At 39.5% G+C, this 22,751-nt stretch overlaps 1 protein-coding gene across 12 annotated transcripts in view; it reads right to left on the bottom strand.

The window, feature by feature from the left end:
* Positions 1–22,751, bottom strand: part of GTF2E1 (general transcription factor IIE subunit 1) — an 89,032-nt gene that overhangs the window by 64,298 nt on the left and 1,983 nt on the right. For all 12 annotated transcript variants that reach the window (XR_010428119.1, XR_010428115.1, XR_010428116.1 and 9 more), the window contains exon 2: positions 15,815–16,292. Coding sequence is in view for 3 of the 12 variants with exons in the window: in XM_064644500.1 (XP_064500570.1) it covers positions 15,815–16,262 (448 nt within the window). In the remaining 9 variants the exon portion in view is untranslated. The remainder of the gene's footprint in view (positions 1–15,814; positions 16,293–22,751) is intronic.

Here is a 22,751-nt window from a genome sequence, read left to right as displayed (position 1 = left end):
TGAATAGGTATCAATAATTTGGTATCAGCTGGGATAATCATACAAAGCAAGGGTTTGACCACAGTATTTTCTAGTGAGTGGCAGATAACTAAATTTTGTGAATTTAGTTCACAATTTGAAGGGCAGGGGTTACAAATGCTTTAGGAAACAGGACTGCAATTCCAAATAGAGAAATGCTTGAAATAAATATTATGAAATTCAGCAGAGACAGGCAGAAAATGTAACACTTGAGTTTAAAAAAAAAAAAGGAAGGGGATCATTGTTTTGGCAGCACACTGCAAAACCCCTCAGGTTTATAACAGAGGACAAAGCCAGGAACCAACCTTGTTGTGCTGCAAAGAAAGTAAGAGAAAATCTGGCTGCTATGTATATTAATAACTATGTCGTGCAAAGCATGAGTCAACAGTATGTTACCCTGCTTTATTCTTCCCCATGAATATCTCTCCTGACAAACCAGGTGCAGCTTCAGATCCCATACTTGAACATGGAAACCAACTGTAACAATTCCAAATGAACAAAATGACACAGCATAACACGTGTTTAATTAGGGAAAAACTGGAAAGACAGACTTGTTTGGTTTTAAGAAGGTGGTGATAGGGAACAGCAAATTTTGGATATTAAGTATGTTACAGTAATGAAAATGGTGACAAACTGTTCTTCAGTTTCACAGATACACACAAAAGATTACTCATAGATTTAATTTGGGGTAAAAAACCCTTTAGGTTAGGGTATTGAGAAAACTGATGATAAGAAGCCTGGAATATGCTAGTCATGGAGGTTAAATTTACTCTGCTTCATAACAGGATGATGGGCTATCTCTTCTAGCCCTGCAGCTCTGTCTGAAAATAACCTTCAGCATATTCTGAAATGCAGATATTTTTATTGTATATTCACTCCCTACTTTGTATCTACTTTTCAAAGAAGAAACATACATAACATTTTTAAAGCCGCAAACATAAAATTGACAACCAAGTATGAGAAATTCAAACAGAACCTCCTTCCCACTACTGGGGGCTGTATAATAAATAAGATTGCCAACAACATCTTTCCTTGGAAAATTTGATTCTGCATCATTGTTCTGGTTCAAACAAATGCTTTATCTCCCGTTTCAGGCTTTCTTCTGTACAATTTAATCAACTGTACAGATTGCCAGTTTTTGAACACAATTTTCCACTACGCTTACGCTGAAAGCCAGCAAGCCAGGGGCACAGCAATTGAAGGGTACCAAACTCCACACCTCCTCTGGAGCCCTGTATTCCTTACTGAAACTAATCCATCAGCAGTACAAAAACAGTGACCAGAAAGAACTGGTTCAATATCCAAACTCCATGCAACAGTGTGCATACAGACAGAAAATCTGGCTCTTTTAGAAGATACTGGAGTCACTGCAAACAATCAGGTCAACTGCCCTCTTGCATGCACAGCAACCTTTTGAGAGCTGAGTGACAGGATACACCTTTCCCTTGCTGCAGGAACGAACAACACAGGCTGCCTCATCCGAACAGTAGTGATCCCAACAAGGAGAGTCCTGCACACAGAGCCAGTGACCCACAGAACAGTTCTTGTTAGTTTCTATTACTGATAATTAAATCAATACCAGATCCTGAATGCCTTTCTTGCTGGGATTGTAGCAAACACTTGCACCAGTGCTTGACTCACGGCTGACAGCCCATCTGCTAACCTGTTTAAGTGAAAGTCACAGCAGTGTGTTTTACTTTAACACAGTATTTCATGTCTGACTTGGCACTGAACATCTCATGATGCTCTTGTCCTGTTTTCCCAGTCTCCAACACATGCAGGCTGAAAGAAGGGTATAAAACTGCAGGCTGATTCCTATGAGAAATACTTGATCCTCGCATTTCTTCTATTGCTCCTGGCACGCTCACTCACAAGGTATGCTGGGAGGCACACACTTACCCCCTTGGGAGACTCTGGGCAGAGTGAACTTGCTGATTTCAAAGAGGGCTGGAAGAGAGCTTAATCCACCTTGGATTCATTTAAGCGATCACTACTAAAAAAACTCAAACCAGTAAAATTCTTGACCCTCTGTTCTTTTAAGCAGTTTCAGGGGTGAAAACAAAAATGTACAGATGAGGATTACCTTCATATTCAAAACACTGTACAGAATCTGAGTCAAGATATTTGTTTGTGATAGATGGTTTTAACATACCAAAATAAAGCACAGCAGAATAATAATGACTAGCATAAAAACCATTTTAAGATGAAGTGATAAGATCTTGCTTTCATAAACAAGAAGTTTTTTTAATTAATAGTTCTAAATGAAAACTAAAACCTGGTTTTTTTGTAGGACAGTTCAATGTCTTTCCTGGATTGGATTGTCCTACAAAACAGAAGTTTAATACACACTAGATCATATGTGAGCTTAACTTTAACATGTGCCAGTTTAATAGGTCTTCCAGAGTCACACAACAAAATTGGCATTTATATGGTGCACATGACAGGTAGAGAGGGCACTTCCCACGGAACTTAAGACACTTAAAACCAGACAAGGACATAGGGGCTAATAGGAGCAGGGCTCCCTTCACTGGCAGCAGAGAGAAAGAAGCTCCATTATAGCCCACTTGAGTGTCCATGTCTGGTCTGTAAATGCTCAAGTTTAGGAAAGATGAATACCTTGTCTGGCATCAATGCCTACCCTTAGGAAGAACCTCTTTCCCTCTCTCCCACTGATCAAGCTCTATTACTGGAACATTTTCAAAGGTTCTGCAAATACATTTTATTTTTAAGCAAAACCAGTATTGAGGTTAATTTTGGCTTCCTTCCAAAGTCTTCAAAAGAGTACAGGAATTAGTTGCATCAGTTTCCTGAGCTGCATTTTATTTTTATTTTAGTAGAATTAACAAATGAAGAGTGCCACCCTACATTTCATATTATGCAGCACAGGCAGATGAAAGGTTCCACAGTTTCCAACTGTGACATCAGAAAGCAAATAACAACATCCCAGCCTTTCAGGTTTTCTCCGAGAAGAGAATTTATAAGTCTGACCTCAGAGTCTCTTTCTAGATTTGTCACCAAAGTATTTCCAGTTAGAAACACATCATATACACATCCATTCAACTAATGTTTACATACATATCTTCACAAGACCTCACTGTAACACTGTCAGGTTTTGCCACTAGAGAAGAACACTACTGACACAATTATTAGTTCTTTTTAATAAATTAATTTTGCTGCCAATAGGTGCCAGCATATTTTAATAATATACACAAAAATACAACTTAGTGCAAGCATCTGATACAGCATACAAGGCAGTAAACCCATTTGCAGAAAAACAATATATTGTTTTTCTTCTCAGAAGAAAGGGCATTTGCAGATTGTGTCAGATGCTTCCATACAAAAGTAAGAAATAGAGCTGCAAATCCACCTTAACAATGCTAATTTATTGATGTTTTAATATCAGTTGCTTGCTCCTTTTCAATCAAAGCCAGAAAGCTCCAGTACTGTTCTGTTTAGATATATCATGTTCATCACTGCAGTAACTGCTAGAGTCCAATGTCAATAAATTTTCTTCTCTACTCTCCTTTGCATCCTGGAATGTATACGTTTTCCAAAAATGTAACAAATACTATTATGAGTACTTCTCTATTCCTGAATTAAACATACTTTCTTACAGAGCAAGTTTCCATCAAAAATTTATCTTCCCGCACAGATCAAGGATCTTTCCTTATTTACACAATCCAAGATCCTATCACTTTTAACAAAAAGCTCCAACTTTCCTAAATATTTCCAAAATAATTTTGCCTCGTTCACAACAATCTAAGGAGTGAAGTAATTTGTTCTGGTTCCATGTGAACGCACGGGAACCAAGGGATGTTTTGCCTTAGAGCTACGACAAAATAAGGTGAACAGAGAATAAAAACAAAAGCAAAACCTCAAACCACATAACCTTGCTCTGCTAGCACCTGCACAAATCACCTGCTGCAGTAAGAAAAGAAGAGCTTCTAATGGGAAGCAGACACAAAAGCAATCACTTGTTATCACTGCAATCCCAAACTGCAATACTCTGAATTCTCCTTGGGCAGAGACGAAGATTTTGAATGCAGAATCGTGTATGCATATGCAATGTACTAGTGAGACAAAATTGGAATAGGTGGCAAATTCCTGGTAGAAGACACAACCAGAACGAGAAACTGTCTTTACAAAGAATACAGAAATTGTCAGCAGTCAACAAGATGATGTTTACTAAAGTCCAAAGCATCTTGCTTTTTCTATTATTCACCCATACCAGCACTTTACTTTCTACACTGCCTACAGATGATGAATGTGAGCCTCACAAAGGCACCTTTAGATTGGCAGAATAGGTATGAAATTAATTACGTCCTATCACCATTCAGACACTGCAATATTAGGGCACTTACAAGGACTGATGCAGACAAGATCAATGTGAGTGCCTAGGCTTGAAACTGTATCACTAGGGATATTCTCAAACAAGGTAACTTCCGAGTGAGAGGCCAATTCCAAGCTTCAACTGTTATGACCTGAAAAGGCTTATCACAAAATATATTAAAGCATTTTGCACCACAGCTGAGGGCAGATCTTAAATGAAAAGTCATCACAAGTTGAAGAATCAGTGTTTTGACACTGAGAATTGTATAGCATACCTGTAAGCAAACTCTGCCATTACATTAAAGACAGTGACTTTATGTAGCCTTCAAAAAATAAATCAGTAAATGTTTAATTGAAATTTTTTGTCACACAAATTTTGATACAGGCAGTGATCTGGCAAGAAAACAACAACTTACATAAATGAATGCTCAGACACAGATTTCCAAAGCCTATTTCCCGTCTCTCAGCATTCAGTAGCTTAGAGGGTCTTAATGCTCCTTTCAAAACTGATTATAAACAAACATACGGACATTAATTGCAAATCTTTCCGCTCTCACAGGGAGTTTCGAATAGAAGGCCTGCTGTGCTGTTTACTTGCTTTTGCTTTCCCTTTCCTTAAGTAGGCACTCGTGCCTGGTACCACAAACGCTTCTATCAAAGCAAGCAGAACTGGCACAACTCCAAGGTAAATTGCATCTTGCTGTTAGAAATGCACCAGATTTGATAGAAGTGAGCTAATGAATTAAAATTCAAATAAAAAGGGGTTAAGAGAAGCAGGCTTTTATTCCTTTTCTTCATAAGTGGAAGACCGGCAGTGCTCCAATGAACTTGAATTTGTGATATAACTCATCACCTGTACCCTGAAGAGGGAGAAGCAGGGTATAAATGATTCATTTTTGCCAAAGATAACAAAGTCTCCTTAAATCCAAGAGAACAGTGAAAGGCAGAAGAACCTCAGAAATTTGTAAACACTTGTTTATCATTTTGTCTTCTAGTTAAATATAAAGATGACATTCTGGAACAGCGCTGAAGACCAGCAGAGACTTATCAGTATTTCTAAGGCACTGGTCCTACTCATGTGGGATACAGAGACTCAGAGTTGCACAGAATCGGAGACCTGCAAATAACACGCAGTAAAAAATTCTGCTTCAAAAACTGGCAGTCTAACCTGACAAATCAAGCAAGTGTGAAGAAAAGGTGTTATACATTTCCCATTTTGAAGATGGAGAACCTAAGTAGTAAGTCATAAAGCCATGCAAGTATGAGACAGAAGGGGGGTCTCTGGAGCTCATTCCCAGTTTGTCAACTCACAAGTTTAAGCTGTGGTATCTAAATGACAGAGTCACCCAAGGAACATTTGTTTAGGAGGACCCAAAAGTTGCATGCTGATGTCGGCACAGGTTAAGCTCAGGCTGTCACACCTTCTCTGGTTCCACAACTGTAGCTGTTTGTCCCTGCATTAGACTGCAACCAGTACAGTCTTGACAACGCACAAGGCGGCAGATCCTTAACACTCAGATTCCTGGATGTACACTACACCTTTGGATGACAATTATGATTACATTTTGGAAGCAAATATTAAACTGCTGAGAAGCACAGCAGCCTTCATTGCCTGAAAGCAACTAGTTCCTGTCAGCTTTACAAGTTACTGCTTTTGTGGGTCATTAACTTCCAGCTCCAGGCAGATTTAGATGAATCATCAAACCATTTACCAGTGGCAAGACCCCTGGCCAAGAGGGAGGACTACAGGCAGGACTGAGGAACTCGATCCTCAGCAAAAACATTCCGGTCTGGACACCTGACATTCAGTTATCACATAAAGTATTTGGGTGATAGTAAGCAGCTCAACTGTGTCTTGAGCACACACAGACTTCCTTGAGTTAAATACTTTAAAATCCCAAAAAGGATCAAGCCCAAAGGTTTAGCAGATAAAACATCACATACAGCAGGCAAGAATTATTTCCTCTTCCTTCATCAGCTTCTCTGACATTTTAAAGATTTTTACACCAATATTTTTAGAGAGACATACATATCAGTCAATTTAATTACAGCTCTTACTGTCTTCTCATATGAGAAAAATGTGGGGGTTTGTTTGTTTTTAAAATTGATGTGGTCTGCTCCCAACAATAATCATGTTCATTTGATCTTGTTAACAAAGCAGGAAGAACCACTGAGACTGCTGTTTCAGCTTGAGTGAAGATTCACAAATCACCTAATCCTTTGTCTTTTATGGTTAAGTTACATTCTTGTCCTCCACTCACTGCAAGATCCTACATCTGCTTTTTAGGCTTGAGGGTAGATAAGCAAAACCTTTTTTAATCAGTTTCACCAGCTCAGTGCAATTATTATGGAAATTAAAAAGCAGGTATCTCTTCTCTCAACTCCACTGAATTACATTCAGAAGTTGATAATCTTTTCTTTGCAACTTAAAACTACAGTATTCAAGTATTCCCTTAATCATGAACATTACAACTTATATACTCAAATCATGCAGTAAAACTGCTAAATGCATTTATCTACTTGTCAATAAAAGAAGTTTTCAGAAGCAGAGAAGTTTAACTCTTTTTCTCAGCCTAAAGTTAGTAAACTGGATCATACTGTTTCAGACTAACAGCAAAGGTAATCCAGAAAAGAGCCTGCCTTAGCTCCACTTGTAGGCACAACCAAAGAGCCAGCATTATTAGACACTTGTGTTAACTTAATGTTAAGTCCCCAAGAACAAACAGGGGAGTATGAATAAAACTATTAAACAGCCCAGGAGGAAGAAGAATTTTGACAGCAAAGAGAGAAAATTCTTCCATGATGCAATTTTAGACTGGCATTATCAGGGCAGTTTTGTATTATTGAGTTTTCTCCTGTTCTGTCAAAGCAGCTGCCTGTTTCCTTCTGACACCCAGATTTCCTTTAATCATTGCAGACAGGATGCTGTGTTCTGACGAAATGCCTTTCCTGGACATCCCTGGTGGGGGGAATTAAAAGCCTTGCCAAACCTTTTGAAGTGCAAATCTTCACCAAGTAGATTTCATGCCTCTTCCTATTGTTGCCTCTCACAGAAGAGTACAGGTTAGGTGGAACAGTGGATTGTTTACTTATCTTCTAAAATGAATCTTGTCTTGCACTTGCCATCTCCTAATCTTTCCATTTTTACCCTCCTGTTTCTGCATTCCCAAATCTCATATTTATCAAGCAAAAAAAGCTTTTTAACTCTAGATGGCAAAAAAGTTTGTTCCTCAAGCAGCAGAATCACTTACCTTCATAGCCAATACGGCTCAACAGAATTTCCCTCTTCAAGCTCCATTCCTGACCTGCAGTGTGCTCTGGGAGACATATATCTGTACAGGAGGGGCACACCTGAGCCTCTAACTTCTACCCTGACTGCACTCTGGGAGAAAACACACCCAGCTCTATTACTCTGATCTTAAATTGAAAGCCAAAAAGACACTAGTTTTTTTCTGGCCAAGGACCAAGTACAGCTATACAAAGACAGTCCAGGGGCCCAGTCAGCAGTTTAAAATACATTTCTCTAGAGCACTGTACAGGATACAAGTTAATAAGCTCTGCCAGGGGGCCACAGCAGGTTATCAGTGGAGAATGAGGCATGCAAGGTGCTCTAAGGGCAAAGTAGTGCTGTAACTCAGCTGTGAAATAGCAACTTGATCATAGCCTGCAATGTGTACATGGAACTGCCTATATGTATTTATTTCTTGGTCATAGTTTGAGTAGTAAACTCAAGAAAATTCAAAAGATACCAACAAAATTTGTTTCTACATTTCAGAATAACATTAACATACATGTCATGCTACAGTTTCCCCTTCCCACTGACCTGGGTTTGCAATTAGAGAAGAGAAACAATTTAATCTTTAATGTCTTTAAAAAAAAACAAATCACCACCTTCAGAACAACTTTATATTATACAGAGGAACACCAAGTTGCTCATTCATCTCAGTGTGTAGACCATTTTTAGCTGAACTAAATTAAAATTACTGTAACATAATTTTTAAGCAAAGACATTTCTCTTGAAAAGGTAAATTAAACATTCAAAAAATGGACCGCATGAGAGACGCATCAAATTCAGAAGTGCCAGATGATTTAATACATATCCAATATTAAACTTGAAGAGAAGAATCCGTTCCTCTTCTCAGTAAGCTATTTCTGCTCCAGCTCATATGCACAACCTCAGCAGCTCTGAGCTGACAGAGTTATTCCTTCTGTCCTACTGTGGATAAATTAAGCCAGACAGTAAGCAGACAAAGACGCAACCGGACAGTGGGAATATCCAAAGGAAACCCATTGGGATCTATAGACAGGTGTTTTTTCTTTCAACCAAGAAGATTACATCAAAATACAACTGAGCCAACATGTTATACCTTCAAATTGCATCCAACAGCAGAGAGACTGCAATATAAGTAACAGGATTCTCCATGAGCTCTTGATCTGACTTACAGATGCCCATGCCTAAAAGGATGACACCCTTTGCAGCTGGTATTTTCAAAAGAACAGCAAGCTGCTAGAGAAAAAGATAGGAATGCTGCAGTCCAGCTTTCATCACAGTAAATGGCTCAGCAATATTCAGATTTTACAGAGATCTTCTTGCTGCTATCTATTTCAATTTGCAAAGCCAAGAGAAAAGTTAAAGTGATAACCTTTATTTGAAGGGCAATTATTTCTTGCACTTCTAATAATAAAATGCCCTTTGCAGACAAAAAAAAAAAAAAGCATCAATACTGTAAGCCAGGGCATGCATTTATCAGATAGTTTTTTCTAATCTAAGAGACACAGCACACCAGCCAGAGGTCAGTGTGAAATACAGGGAAGTGACCAGCCAGCATTCTACAGGCAACAGTCTTATCCTCTGGCCTGACATTCCACACAGCACAGGCTCTGTGCAGTGCCTTCACCTATTTCTCCACCAGGCTGAGAGATCCATGGTTACACCAGCTGGTTATCTTTCAGACAGGGTGCCCAACCTGCAGGGAATGAGTTCAAGTTACAGATGTAACCTACACATTTCTTTAAGCCATTCTACAGACTAGCCTTACTTTTAGGAAAACATGCGTTAATTCTGATATGTTTTTCTCAGTTTTCCTTTCCCTATGGCTCCAAGCCTTATCAAAGCTGAAGCAGAGAGTAAAGCTGACAGCTTTTGCCAGGAATTTGAATAGAAACAGAAAAACTAAGCAGAGCATGGACAGTTTCCTTCTGTTGGTGTTTGCCAAAAGCTCTCAGTGGCAGCACAGACAAACAAAATGTGCCTGTAGAGTCAAGGAAAATCACACTGATGGGTTTCCATACACTTGGAAAGCTAACAATGATAACAAAAATACACGACTTCACAGAACATGAAGTTGTTAAACACAGAACTGTTCTGAATCCTATCCTTTTCAAGGGAAGTTTTTGTATGCCAACTTACATAAAGACTAAGTCCTCATTTTGGCTGGTTAAAAGCTGTAAATTGTTGCAGTAGTAGTAGTACCATAAAGCATATGCACAGCAGTATATGGCAGACAAAGATATCCAGAATGCCTGTTCTGAAAATCATTGAAATTGAAGGACAAGAATCAACAGCATAAAGATCAAATAGGACTGACCATATAGTGTGAATATATAGAATAAATAGCTCCAGGTGATTTATTTTTTCTAATGGCTGGAAGGGACAGAACGCAAAAAGAGAGGTACTAGAAATGGACACAAGCGCTTCCCAAGAAAGGGCAAGGCAAAAAGGGAGGAGGGGAAGCATAAGAAAAAAAATGATAAAACAGATAGGACAGGCTCAAAAGTAATTTGAATCAGATGAGGAAGTTTTGAAGCTCACATAGAACTTGCCTGAGGAAGAAGAAATTCAAAACAAGATGAGAAGACAGATGTGTCCTGAACAACTCACTGGGGATGAAGCGAGAAGCCGAGTATTCAGAAGAAAAGGCAGTAGCTCTAAAAGTCAATGCATAAGACCAAAGCAAAAAAAAATCAAAGACCAGTCAAATTTCTAATCTCAGTAAGGGGGCCCAAGCCATACAAACGCTCAGCTGCACACAGGCTGCCTTAAAGTGATATAAGGTGCCTTGTGATAAGTACCGAAAACCAGTCTCTGAACACGTTATGTGTGATTTTGTTATGAAGTACACAAATGACGGGTGAGAGGCTGACAGTAAAACAAGTGGGGTTAAAATGATATTCAAGGTGTTATCTTTCCTTCTGTAAAACTGATATTGCTGCCTTCAATTTGTTCTTCCCAAATTACATTTCATATCAGCACACAGAATAAGAAAGGCACCCAGATACACAGTATGTTACATTACAGTGCATCTTCAGGAACAGTAAGACCACTATACCCAGAATCGTTCAGCAAACCAAGAGCAAACTGTGGGAGGACGAAGAGTAGGCAAGTAATTAACTGTTACGACTTCCAATAGCAACAAGAGACTCCAGTGATTACAACTGCAATTAAGAACATCCCAACAAGCATCATCTTACCAATTCACATTACCCACTTGTCTTCATCCTTTTCTTTCCACTATTATTCACACCTTATCTAATTGAATGTTATGGTGAGGACACTTAATGTACAGATGTACATAAGAGAGATCAACTGTAAATATTTGAAGTCAAAGAAACTCAAGCATGGATAAAAATTATATTGCAAAGGTAAAGAGAAGAGAGGAAAAAATACTTCATCTAGTCTTGTATTTTCTTTCTAACATCAAATTCACTTGCTACACTGGTGAGTATCCTGATACAGTTTGGTATTTAGAATACCTCAAGAAATCCAGGGATGAATTAGTGTGATCCACTGTGGGATCTCATTTCTGCCACTCCTTCACTTCAACCCCACTCTCCCTTTTGAAGTTTCTAGTCACATACTTTTTTTCAAATTTTCAAATTGACCTTGAATCTGACAGTTAACTCCAACGCTACATTAGATTTACAAATATTATTAGAGTATGAGAACAGGATACATAAGCGACCTTCCTCAGCAAGATCCAATTAATCACGCTACAGAATACACATCCATGAACATAATTTCCCATTTTGTGACATTCAATAGATTAATCAACCCAAGCCTATCTGTAGAGAGAAAAGACAGCACCCTCTACTGGGTGAGAAATGCAGCTCCTCCCATCCTTCCTCCACTCTCCACAGAAGGCACTTCAGGGTATCTAATTCTCAAAAAATCCAATCCACAAGATGGTATCGAATTGTTTAGACTGCTCTGCAATTCAAGGAATTGGCCTGCAGAAACCAAATTTTTGCAGTTTCTAATTTTAAAAGCCCAGAAAGAAAATTCTTCCCAGAGGTCTGTGTAAGAGACTGATGAAGTAACATCCTATTTCTAGGTGGTTTCACAGGAGTGAAGAACTGTTTCTGACTTCACAGAATATTATGAGTTGGAAGGGGCACACAGGGATCATACAAAACTCTTATGTCAAGCGTCCACTGTCAGCCCAGGTGTGGCAGTAGACCGAGTTCAGCAGTGTTATTCACATTATGTGTCTAACATCTGGCTTTTCCCACTGCTCCTCAACTAAGCTCTTTCTTGTACACCCCTGCCTTCAGAGATAGCCCTTACCTTGTTTAAGGGAATGACTGCAGCTTTCCACCTGCAGAAGACTTCATCACAAGAGCAGCTGCAAGCTACTGCTCGCATGCAGCACCAAGAGTGATGAAATACCAGAGTACAGGCAGACAGCAGGTGACAGCACAAGGGAAAGGCAATGATTTGTATTTCAAGTGCTTATATTAGGATCTTCCAGGAAAACTACAATCTTGTTCCATCCTCAGTCATCCCATCTGAAACACAAAGCTGGAAGTAACACTTTTCATTCATACGGCATCAGTATTTTTCCTCCTGCAGATTACAAAACACTCAGAAAAGTGGGCAAGGACTGTCTGCTCAGCACATAACGACCCAGCCTGCACCAATTCAAAGGCACTGTCAGGTCAATAGGCAAACTGCAAATCTGCAAATTTTCAATCAGAAAGTTCTTCTCAGCTTTGCTACAAGTTTCCATTGCAAACTTTTGCAAAATGAAAGCACTGTGCATCCAGGCTGTTTGCCTCTAAAACCAGAGGTTACTGATACTGCTTCTTTGGAGGCAACAGTAAAAACCACCACTGAGGAGAAAGTGTGACAGCTGGAAATCTGTTCCAGCTCCTCACTTAGAACAGATGGGGCTACAACTCACGACCTGGGCATGCCATACTCGGAGCCAGCAGGCACTCACTACTCATACAACCAAGTGACTCCTCCGGCACAACACTGGTTTCTTTTCACTTTTCAAAACATTCCTTTGTGAGTTGAAGCAGTAGAAAACTCCAGTTTTTTCATCGTCTTGACTTTTACCATCTCACAGTTTTTTAACGTTACACAATTCCTGTCCTTGAACTTCCTACAAGTACCAGACAAGGGCTGTTCAACCTCTGACAGCATAGTAAGTTTTTGGAGCTTATTAGGGTTGAGATATTGAATGGTAGAAAAAGGAATGGAGAAAAATCTTAAAATACTTTTCAAAACAAAGATCACACTCTCAAAGTAACTTTTATACTATTTAAAAATCTACATTTAAACTTACCCTAGTGGCAAACATGCTACTCTGTTAAAAATGTTTTTCCCAGTTAATTGGATGAACAGTAACCAAAGCACATCTGTACCTACACATCCTGAAAATATATCCTTCTTACTATCAATTATTTTCTCTCAGCAGGCACACTTCTACCTTCCCAAACCATTAATAACCACATCTTCTGATGAAAAAATAAACACTTTAGTTTATTTCAACATTATTCAGAATAAAGAGTAAAGCACAAAGCCAAAAAAGAGTCACTTGACAGGTTACTCTGCTAAATCTGAGACAGATGCAGATGCTGTGGTAAAAATAAATGAACTCTACACACCCAACTTACAGACAGGTTCTTCACAAGCACTTTTAATTCACAAATTCCAATAGAACGACTATAGTCATTGAGTGGTTCTGGAAACCTCACCATCACTAATAAGGAAGGGCAAGAGCAATAAGCACATCTTCTAACTCTACCATTCTACAACAATAGCTCAGAGTTTGCATTTCAGTTATAGCTAGGGAAGAGGAAAGCAAAGCAGAAGAAAACACAGGACGTCGGAATCATACCCATTTCTAAACAACAAGGACAAAAACCAGATCAGTGAAACAGAGTATCTTTTAACAACAGATCCTCAGTATAAGTGCAGCTTGGTCTAGACTGGTGCAGAGGATGCCTTCTATGCCCTACCTGCTCCATGGACTAACAGACTTTGGCCCTGAAGGCCTTTTAATTTGCAAAATTTTATCAACATAGCTGCAGTCTAAGAGCAGCTCAGGTCAACCGTGACTGAAGTTATGTGGCTTTCAGCTATCCCTTCAGCAGTTGTACTGCCATGAGTTTCAATGAGCAGGAAAGGTTTATGTATAGCACTGATAAGAGCTAAAGACATCCTTGGAAAAGGACGGCTGTTCACTGTCCTCACTAAAAAAACTTAAACAAAATTGGCCACTTATTCACCCAGAACAAAAACAAGCAGCTGTCTCATGGTTTGGAGAGAGTTTGACATCTTAAACAGTAACTGGAGAGCTCTATCCAAACTGGTATTCCATGTAAAAGCTCTCGAGAAACAGCAGTATCATTGTGCACTATCTAGATGAAGCTTTCATTGATTTAAAAGATAAACAGAAGACACATAAATTCTAGACAGTATGTTCTTATTGAAAATAAGGTAAACTGGCTGTCTTGTTATTTGCACAAATACCAACAGAACCCAACTGCTGGGAGTTGCTGAGAAAACAGCACTCAATCTTTCCTTCCATCAGCAAAACTGTAAGACATCTCATGTGCCAGTGAATGACTTCACATTGTGGACACAGCCAGTGCCTGTACTGCAGACAAACCCTTGGCTGACCTCATCAGTTCTTGGAGCACAGGCCTTGTTGTCAAAGCCAAATCCCAGCACTGCCTTCAGCATCTCCTTGACAGCCAGTTCTTTGCTCTTGGAACTCACCACCCACACAGGCTGGGAGGCAATGGCCACAGGCCTTTGCAAAGTGTTACAGGTGGGATCAGTGTCTCACACTCCCCACGATATATGTTCCCTGCACAGGTTCTCTACTCTCTCCTTGCTGATACAAGCTGCAGAAGCACTGTTCCCCTGTACAGATGCATCCGTAGCAGCCAGAGATGATCATGAACTGCGGGGAGCAATGTAGAGTTTCTACACCTGGTGGGGAGCACAGAAATTCTGTGCTGGCACTGATGGTTTTGGTGCTCCCCAAGGAAGCAACTTCTACTCACAGAGCTGCGCTGGATTTCATCAACAACTGTTACTTGACTTTGTGGATTCTGCTGCTCTACTACTAAATATCATTTTCATGGTTGTTCAAGTCAAAGGAGTTTCACAGCTTCTGAACTTCGGAGGCAGAAAAGAGGGAAAGTGATTGGCTGAATAGCTGCTGGGTGTTTGCCCTTCGCCAAAACAGATTAGACGTCAGCAACCCTAAATTAAAAGCTTCACTGCTGCTAAACAGGCAATTTTTACCATTTCTCATTATGCTACCTGACACAAAGCAGCACAATCCAAGGTTTCTGAGAGCTCTCCTGACTTCTGCCCTTTTATTTTTGTGAAAAAGACCAGGACGTAGAATTCAAAAGGAAAAAATTAAAAAGAAAATTATTCAGAAGGTGGAAGCCTAACACCCAACCCCCCCGGCCTTCCCCACAGAATAATCCCAGATTAAACTAGCAAAACAGAATCTCATCAGTTGCAGGTGTTCTCCCTTTTCTTCCCTGGCACAGAAGCACAAAGTATTTGGACTGCCCCTTTAGAAAATGACACCCAGAAAAAACTTATTTCATATGCATGAGACAGATATGCACTTCCACTGAGACTCACACTTGAAAAAGAATCTTATTTACTCCCAACCACAGACAAGTCTGTAATTAATTTCTTTTAACTTTAGTGAGACTGCCTTGCACTGAGAAACAGGGCTGTGCAGTATAATGCACTAGGCTAGGAGAATATTAAACAGTAACAACTCACTCCTTGCATGACCATCTCTAAATTAAAAAATTTTTGCACACTCAAATTAACTATACATATGCACTCTCTGCAAACTACCTGTAAGTCTTATAGTTGACAGGCAAGACCAAGTTATAGTGAAAAGGCATCAGCTTCTAACAAGGACAGACTGCCTGATTCACCCTTGAGTTCGACTGCGATAAGACCTCCACACTCTACTGCTTGTCACTCAGAAGCATTTTACCAAGATTGCTATTTGTCTGCACAGACTGTTTAAGTCTGTACACGTTACTTTTGTATTTTGCTCAAACATTTACCACCTGCAGAAACAGAGTGCCCTCTAGCTCCAGCCAAACTCAAGAGAATTCTCCTAAGACGCTGTCTCCTTAAAGTCCAGCAGTTAGAAACACAGGAGGAAGCAAGGCCCTCTGTTACCTGTACTCTTACCTGTCCTGGGGTCAAACAGCTGGTTGGCCTCCAAATCTGTGAAAGTGCTGAAGCAAATGGGACATTTAAAAGAGGCGCGATTGGTGGAGTCTCTTTCATCCGTCTCAATCCTCCTCCTCATGTGGTCCAGCTTGTACTTCACCACGTTCACCAGAAGGCGGTAGTTGATGAAGTAGTAGTTATGACGGGTGGTTTTGCCATCCGGAGCCGTCTCGACCCTCATCCTGCATTTGATGAACTTGTCACCCTTGAGGGTGTTGAGAACAGCCCGCAACTGCTTCCTATCAAACTTAAGGAGCTCTAGCATGTCCTCCTCCTTCACACAGGCGTTCCTGATGAGAATGTCCAGAGCCAAAGCATGTTCAATGCCATAAAAGCCACGCACCACATATTTGGCAAGGCGTTTGAGAGCTGCTGGGACCTCAGTGACGACGTCTGGGTCAGTCATAGCAGGTTCAGATCTTGAGCTTCATGTATACTGCAATGAAAAACAGGCAGATGGATTCTTAGCTAGTCTTCTAACTTCTGAAATTCTTATTTATCTTACTTAGAGCTAAGAAAAGGATGGGGTGCTTTCCATTTCTCTTTCCCAAGCCCTGTACTGTCTCCTTAGGTGTTCATAATGCCAATGCTACAAAACCAGAATTATGTTACCTCTCATTAAAAACAAAATGATGGAAAACTTTTTAAAAAGCACACAAGAAATTGGTACCAAAACATACTGCAGATTTCATTTCTACTCAGTCACAGCTGGAGTAGCAAAGCTGTCCTGAAGCTGAGCTCCACTCCTCAGCTTCACGATCAGCTGAGGCTTGTAGCCTGGGAGAAGCAGAAAAAGGCTACAGCAAGAAAGGTCCTAAGACAGCCCCAGAGTGGAGTAGTCTTGCGGCCTCAGCTGATGTCACTTGTCACACTGTAAGTAGCCCTGTCTGCTTGATGTCTCCTCAGACATCACTGGGCAGATATACTGTATTAGGACAGCTTACTACTTCTGCCTTGATTTTAGCTGAACAAATAGGTCCTTACAAAGGATTGATCCTTCATTTACAGGGTCCCACATTCAGACCTTAAAAGCCCATGAATAATATAGCACAATAAAGAAAACAAAAATCAAGACACAGTGCACATGAAGAGATGATGTGTTTAACAAACAAAAAAAGTATTCCATGAAGTACCTTTTGAGTCACTTACCATGACTTACCAGGCTGTCTGTGACAAGACAATCATTTTCAAGTACTGCATTTTCACTTCACTTTTCTTTGGCTTAACATCAAATGGCACAAATGGTCATGACTATTACATGCTTCTGTGACATATGTGGGAACATGTACAGAATCATATGCAAAGAATTCCTCATATTGTCAACCCTGCCAGATTTAGCCAGCAGACAACTAAGAGCAGTAACTCTTCTGAAGCAGAAAGCTTTGTCCAGTGAAGAGAAAAAGAGAAGGAATGCCATAAGGTGCAAAGGGTTACTGTCATTCCAAAGGGTGCTTTTCCCCATTTTCTCTACACTCTTTCAAGTCTATACATCTGTTGGCAATAACAAAATTCCTCTCCACTCATAATGTATGGATTTCCACATATGAAAGATTCAAGACAAGAATGAAATATTAGAGGTGCTTTTGAAATACCCATTCAGAAGGCTGTACATCCAGATAACTTCAAATAAAACTTTGAATAATCTTTTTCAGTTACGATTCTTCTACGCTGGTTTAGGACATGAATAACTATTTCTTAAGCAAAAGATTCCTTCAACTCAAAAAAACCCCACACACGTTAATTTCTGTTTGTTCATCATTGATACACAGTTTTTATAACTAATACAAAAAATCGTAAATCTCTGCCAATCCCAATGTTCACTTCCATTAGATGTTTCAGACACTGTATATGGACCTCCCCAATACTGAAGTCTATCAAACAAAGGAAAGCAGAGAGTGACAGCAGAGGAAAGGATCTGCATAAGTATCCTATTTTCTTCATCACTGTCACAAAATCTGTGATAGGATTTTTGACAAACACCATTACAGAACTTTTCTACACTCTTGACATTAAGACATCTCCCTGAAGTCACCAACTCTACATGTAACCAAGCAGCTGCTGACTCACTTCCATCAGCTAAGGCTTCTCAAAAATCTGTGATCATTTATTGCAGTAGCCTGCCTGGATTTTTTTCTTATGAGAAACAGTGCCCCCTCAAAAAACTCTAGGTAACATTATCCACTGAAGCTTTACTTCTCTCCCTCCCCTACCCTCTTCAGCCACTGAGGAGGTATGTTCCTCTCAAGGGTTGTGGCCAGTGCAACTGGAAAGCAATCAGGCTGTGGAATGTGAAGCTTAACACTAAATAAATAAGGATCGTCCTGCCTTTTCTGCCTTTTAGGTAAGAAAAACACCTTAATTATTTTCTTTTAAAATGCTTCCCTGCTTGAGCATTTCTTTTTCTCTAACTTAGGGACAACTGATATTCATAGTGCTCAAACTGGAATTAACTGAGCAACATTTGTTGACTGCTGGTGTGCAGGCTGAGAATAGCTTACAGAAAACAACACTTGCTCCAGCTCCAGCTTCCCTTCAAGGAAATTAAATTAAAATACGTCTATCACACCACGAATTAACCATGAAACAAGTGCTTCTAGAGTCAGTCAGCCTTCTTTTGCATGCCAGATCCATAGTGATTTATCTCACACAAAGGACCACTTTACAGGGCTTTGCATTAAAGGTAAAAGCTTTAGCAATAAAGGATGCCCCATCAAGACTTAACCATGCAGTATTTTTGAATCTCTAAGTCAGACCCAATCTAAATACTGTCATAGGACATTGTCCTTGAAGATCAATTTCATTCTGTTGGTATTTTTTCAGTCTTTCAGTCACTTAAAGATAAATCTTGGTTTTGACTGCATCTAACAGCAGCACACCGATACTATAAAACAATGTCAATGTAGAAGCTGGAGAGAAGCCTTTATTTATTCAAATTGATTAAATCTTACTCAGAACTTAAGCACAGTAAAGAATGAATGTAAAGATCAATTTTAAACAAAACCTGGCACCCCAGGAGATTTAATAAGTCAAATTTTGAAAGTCAAAAGCTTTTTAAGTGCTGATCTGAAGACCAGACAAAAAAACCTTCTCTCCTCACCAATTCACTCTTACTAAAAACTTCCTTGTAGAAAAACTCGGAGATGCAACTTGAAGGGGCACAGTGACCTTCAGAACATCAGTTGCAACAAAAGAAAGGAGAAAAGTGTTTTTAAATAAGCACATCTCACTCTGGATACCTCATCTGAGAGCTGATGGAAAGCACTTTCTCCGCGTTAATAAGACAACTGCAGATTTCCACAGACACTTTCAAAACAGGTTTAAGGTACAATTTTCCAAATAATGCACTCAAACAGCTTAAACTGAGACCTACAAGGGACCAATAAATAAAACTAGATCTAAGAGTGTATTTCTTTTCCCTTGCTTTTTAGCAATAGTTAGAGATTTAATAATCTTTCTTAGTGTCAATGACTAGAAAATATTCTTCTTGATCTAGTGAGACCAGGAGTTTTAATACAATTATTTCTTCTGCACTACTGGAGATTTTGAGTGATGTCCAAATCTTCTGTGCCCTTAGGTAACAGTAGGCATCTTAAGTGTAACACTAGTTTTCTTCCAGGTGGGGATATATGGAAATACAAGCATTCTGAAAACACCAGAAACCATTCTTCCCTATTATCCTCCACTTCAAAAAATGGATTAACAGGGTTTAAATTCTAAATCTTGCAGAAGACAGCCTTTGGGTGAAACAGCCAATCAACTAGTGTCATATTTAAGAAAGGGGAAAAAAAAACCCAAGGAGAAACAGAATCATGAAAGAACACTGAAAGAACACCCTCGGCAAGCTTTGCTGCATGAAAGTCAACAATGCTGAACACAAATAACTTAGCTCTAAAAATGAGAATGTTGAGCAAACACTGATCAAAAGCAAGGGCTCTGAAAAGATCTGTATGGTTGGATGAAGGACATATTTTACATCATTCGCCACAATCACGTTCTCACACAAGACACATGATATGTACGCACAGGATGGCACAAAAGTGAGCACTTACCACTGCCAGAACGCACCAGGCCAGGGTCTAACAAATTGTGTCTCTAGGAGAAGCTGACATCTGCCCCACAAAGAATCCAAGGCTTTTAATCTCTAAGTTGCAATTTCTTACCACCTTTCACCAGGCAAGAAAGACAGTGATGCAACTCACACGCTGCAATCCAGTACTACATAAATATCAGTTTAAAATTCAAAAGCAGGGGACTTCACCATTGCATCCCTGAGCAACAATTTCACCTTCCACTGAAGCAGTAAGTCAAGCCTGAATTAATTACATATGCAAAGAAATATGATAACATCTTCTAACAAGGTTTCAGTGGATGTGCAACTGTTTCAAAATAACGTCTGAACTGACCTTAATAATTTATGAACATCAAGGAACATTTTCAGGGAAAAAAAAAAAATAATGGCCAAGATACTCCACTATACAGTGAGCACCTACAGACAGCACTGATAATAAAGCAGACTGGACAGGATCATACTCAAAAACAATCAAAATTTAAATATGGGCTTTATTAAAAGAGACAGCTGTTGGGGAATTGTTCTGGGTAATTACGTGAATGCAATTCAGTATTATGGGTATAGGAGGAAAGTAGACCTGTCTGTGTTAACACAGTAAGACAGCAAACCTAAATACACATTTTTTGTGGTTTTTTTTAAATTGTTCTAAATGGAAGAATTAATATTGATGTAGCTATAAAAAGCAACATTGGAAAAAGAGACCTACAGCTACACAAAACAATCAGATCTGCTGGGTGAAGAAAATCAGGGTATATTCTGCAAAATGCAGATTGTACTTCAGGTTGAGTAAAATGTATGAGGCACAGGCCTTCAGCATAACCAGAGATGTCAGAAAAGAAATCAGGAGGAAAGAAAGTGACTGCAAAAAAACCCATTCAGTGTGATAGGACCAAAGACCACACAGAAGCCAAAAATTCAACCAAGCAAACATCCCCACTGGTCAGGACTTTCCTGACACAATATCAAAGCAACTAAACTCTTCTTCTCTGCGTACAAAGATTTTAAGAATTCTTCCGTGAACTTAAACAGGAATTGTGCTAATGATGTTAGATCTTTCTTCGTGCTTTTCCTGACTAAAACTGAGACAAAAAGTGTTAAAAAGGTGATACCTAGAAGCCACAATGTAGATGAAACTAGTACTAGAAATTATGAAAACCTATGTCAGCCAGTATGAATTAGCAGGAATTTTTATCCAATACTGCAAATGAACATCACCTGGTTTTAACATGTAGCTTTGCGACTTATTTTAATTTTACCTCAGAAAACATAACCATGGCTCGGCTCACTATTCATGTATTTGACACAGTAAACATTTTAAAAGAGGATCTTGAAAAAGGAAGCAGACTGCTCTTCAGACTCATTTGGGTATACAAACCCTTTATCACACCCCAGATCTCTTTTGGAGGAAAATTTGGAGTTGCAGGTTTGTCTGTGAACTTAGGCTATCAGGTATACTGCTAACACCTAAAGGTGCTTCCTGTACTTCCCCATATCTAATTTTTATTGTTAGTGCTCTTTTTCACCAAATCTGTGAGACCAGCTTTTGCCATTTTCTTTGGAAAATGTTTCTGCAGGCTTCTGACGTACGATCTTTTTCAAAAGGGGAAAAAAAAAATCACTTGTTTACACCACTGATACAGTTTCTTCAGGTAAAATCAAAATCAGATTATAAGAAGAGAGTCCCTCACCTGTAAATAAGGTAAGTATGACAGGCTTCCTGGAGCCAGTATATGCCATATCTCACTCCACCAGTCACTTGCAATATCCTAGTCTCTCACTCTAACAAAATTTAAAATTCTGCCTTCCAGAAGATGATGAGGTTAAGCAGAAAGGAGTGATTCTGAATCTTCTGGAGAACACCGAGGGAAGGCATAAATTTCAGAACTTCAGTGGCAAAAACATGCCATCAGCATTTTAAATGTCTGTACAATGTCAGACACTGCTCACCCTTTCCACAATACGGCACAGAAGCTCCCATTTTCTAGTCTTGCCTTTACTTGCTTTTCTCTGTAGTGCGTGGATGATCTGGAAAATGTCCCTATTATCCAGAATTGCCTTTATCCCACATCAGTTGCAAACCCAAAGTCTTTCGGCATTTTATCAAGAGTTCACTGAATTTCATTCCCTGGAGAGTTCAGGAACACTGCTGCTCAGCCTTGCTCCTGCACATCTGGATGAGAAAATGTGTATTTTCATGACAAGACCTACCCTGAAGTATTAGAGAAGAAAAGAACAATCTGCTTTCACTGAAATCCCACCTTCTTGGTGGCATTCCATAAAGTGAAACCAAGAGGTCACAGGTATCAAGGGGTCTCCTTCACTGAGGATGAAAAGTTGTGCTGCAGCTGCACAGAAAGGCCGAGGGGCCTGGCTGAAATTAGAGCATTTTCCCCTAATTTCAGAAGTTAAGATATATGGAGCCAGATGTGATAAGGCCACAAGGTCTGACTGTGCAAGGCAGAAACTGAACCAGGCAGGCTCAGGATCTAATTCTCAATCCCATTCATAATCTTAACACAACACAAACAATAGCAAGGTGTCAGTAAATTAGAGGACTACCTGTGTGCATGTTTACAAACTGATGAAATATTCAGAAATACTTCAAAAGCATATGAGCAATAACAACTATTTACAGTTGTAGCTCTAAAGAAAATGGAGCACACTATTTATAGAAGGCCAAACTTAGTGGTTACAAGAGTGAAGGTACCATTTCCTGTTGCAGCTTAAGTCAAGTTACACTCTCCCTACCATAAAGAAGTCTTTATTTTCCTCCCTTGCCTTTAGCCACAGCCCCCACCCTTCTGTGCTAATTCTGACAGTTCACTA

This window comes from Pseudopipra pipra, chromosome 2 (assembly GCF_036250125.1).
Source record: "Pseudopipra pipra isolate bDixPip1 chromosome 2, bDixPip1.hap1, whole genome shotgun sequence".
Classification (NCBI taxonomy): domain Eukaryota; kingdom Metazoa; phylum Chordata; class Aves; order Passeriformes; family Pipridae; genus Pseudopipra; species Pseudopipra pipra.
This window is presented reverse-complemented; position numbering and strand designations above follow the sequence as displayed.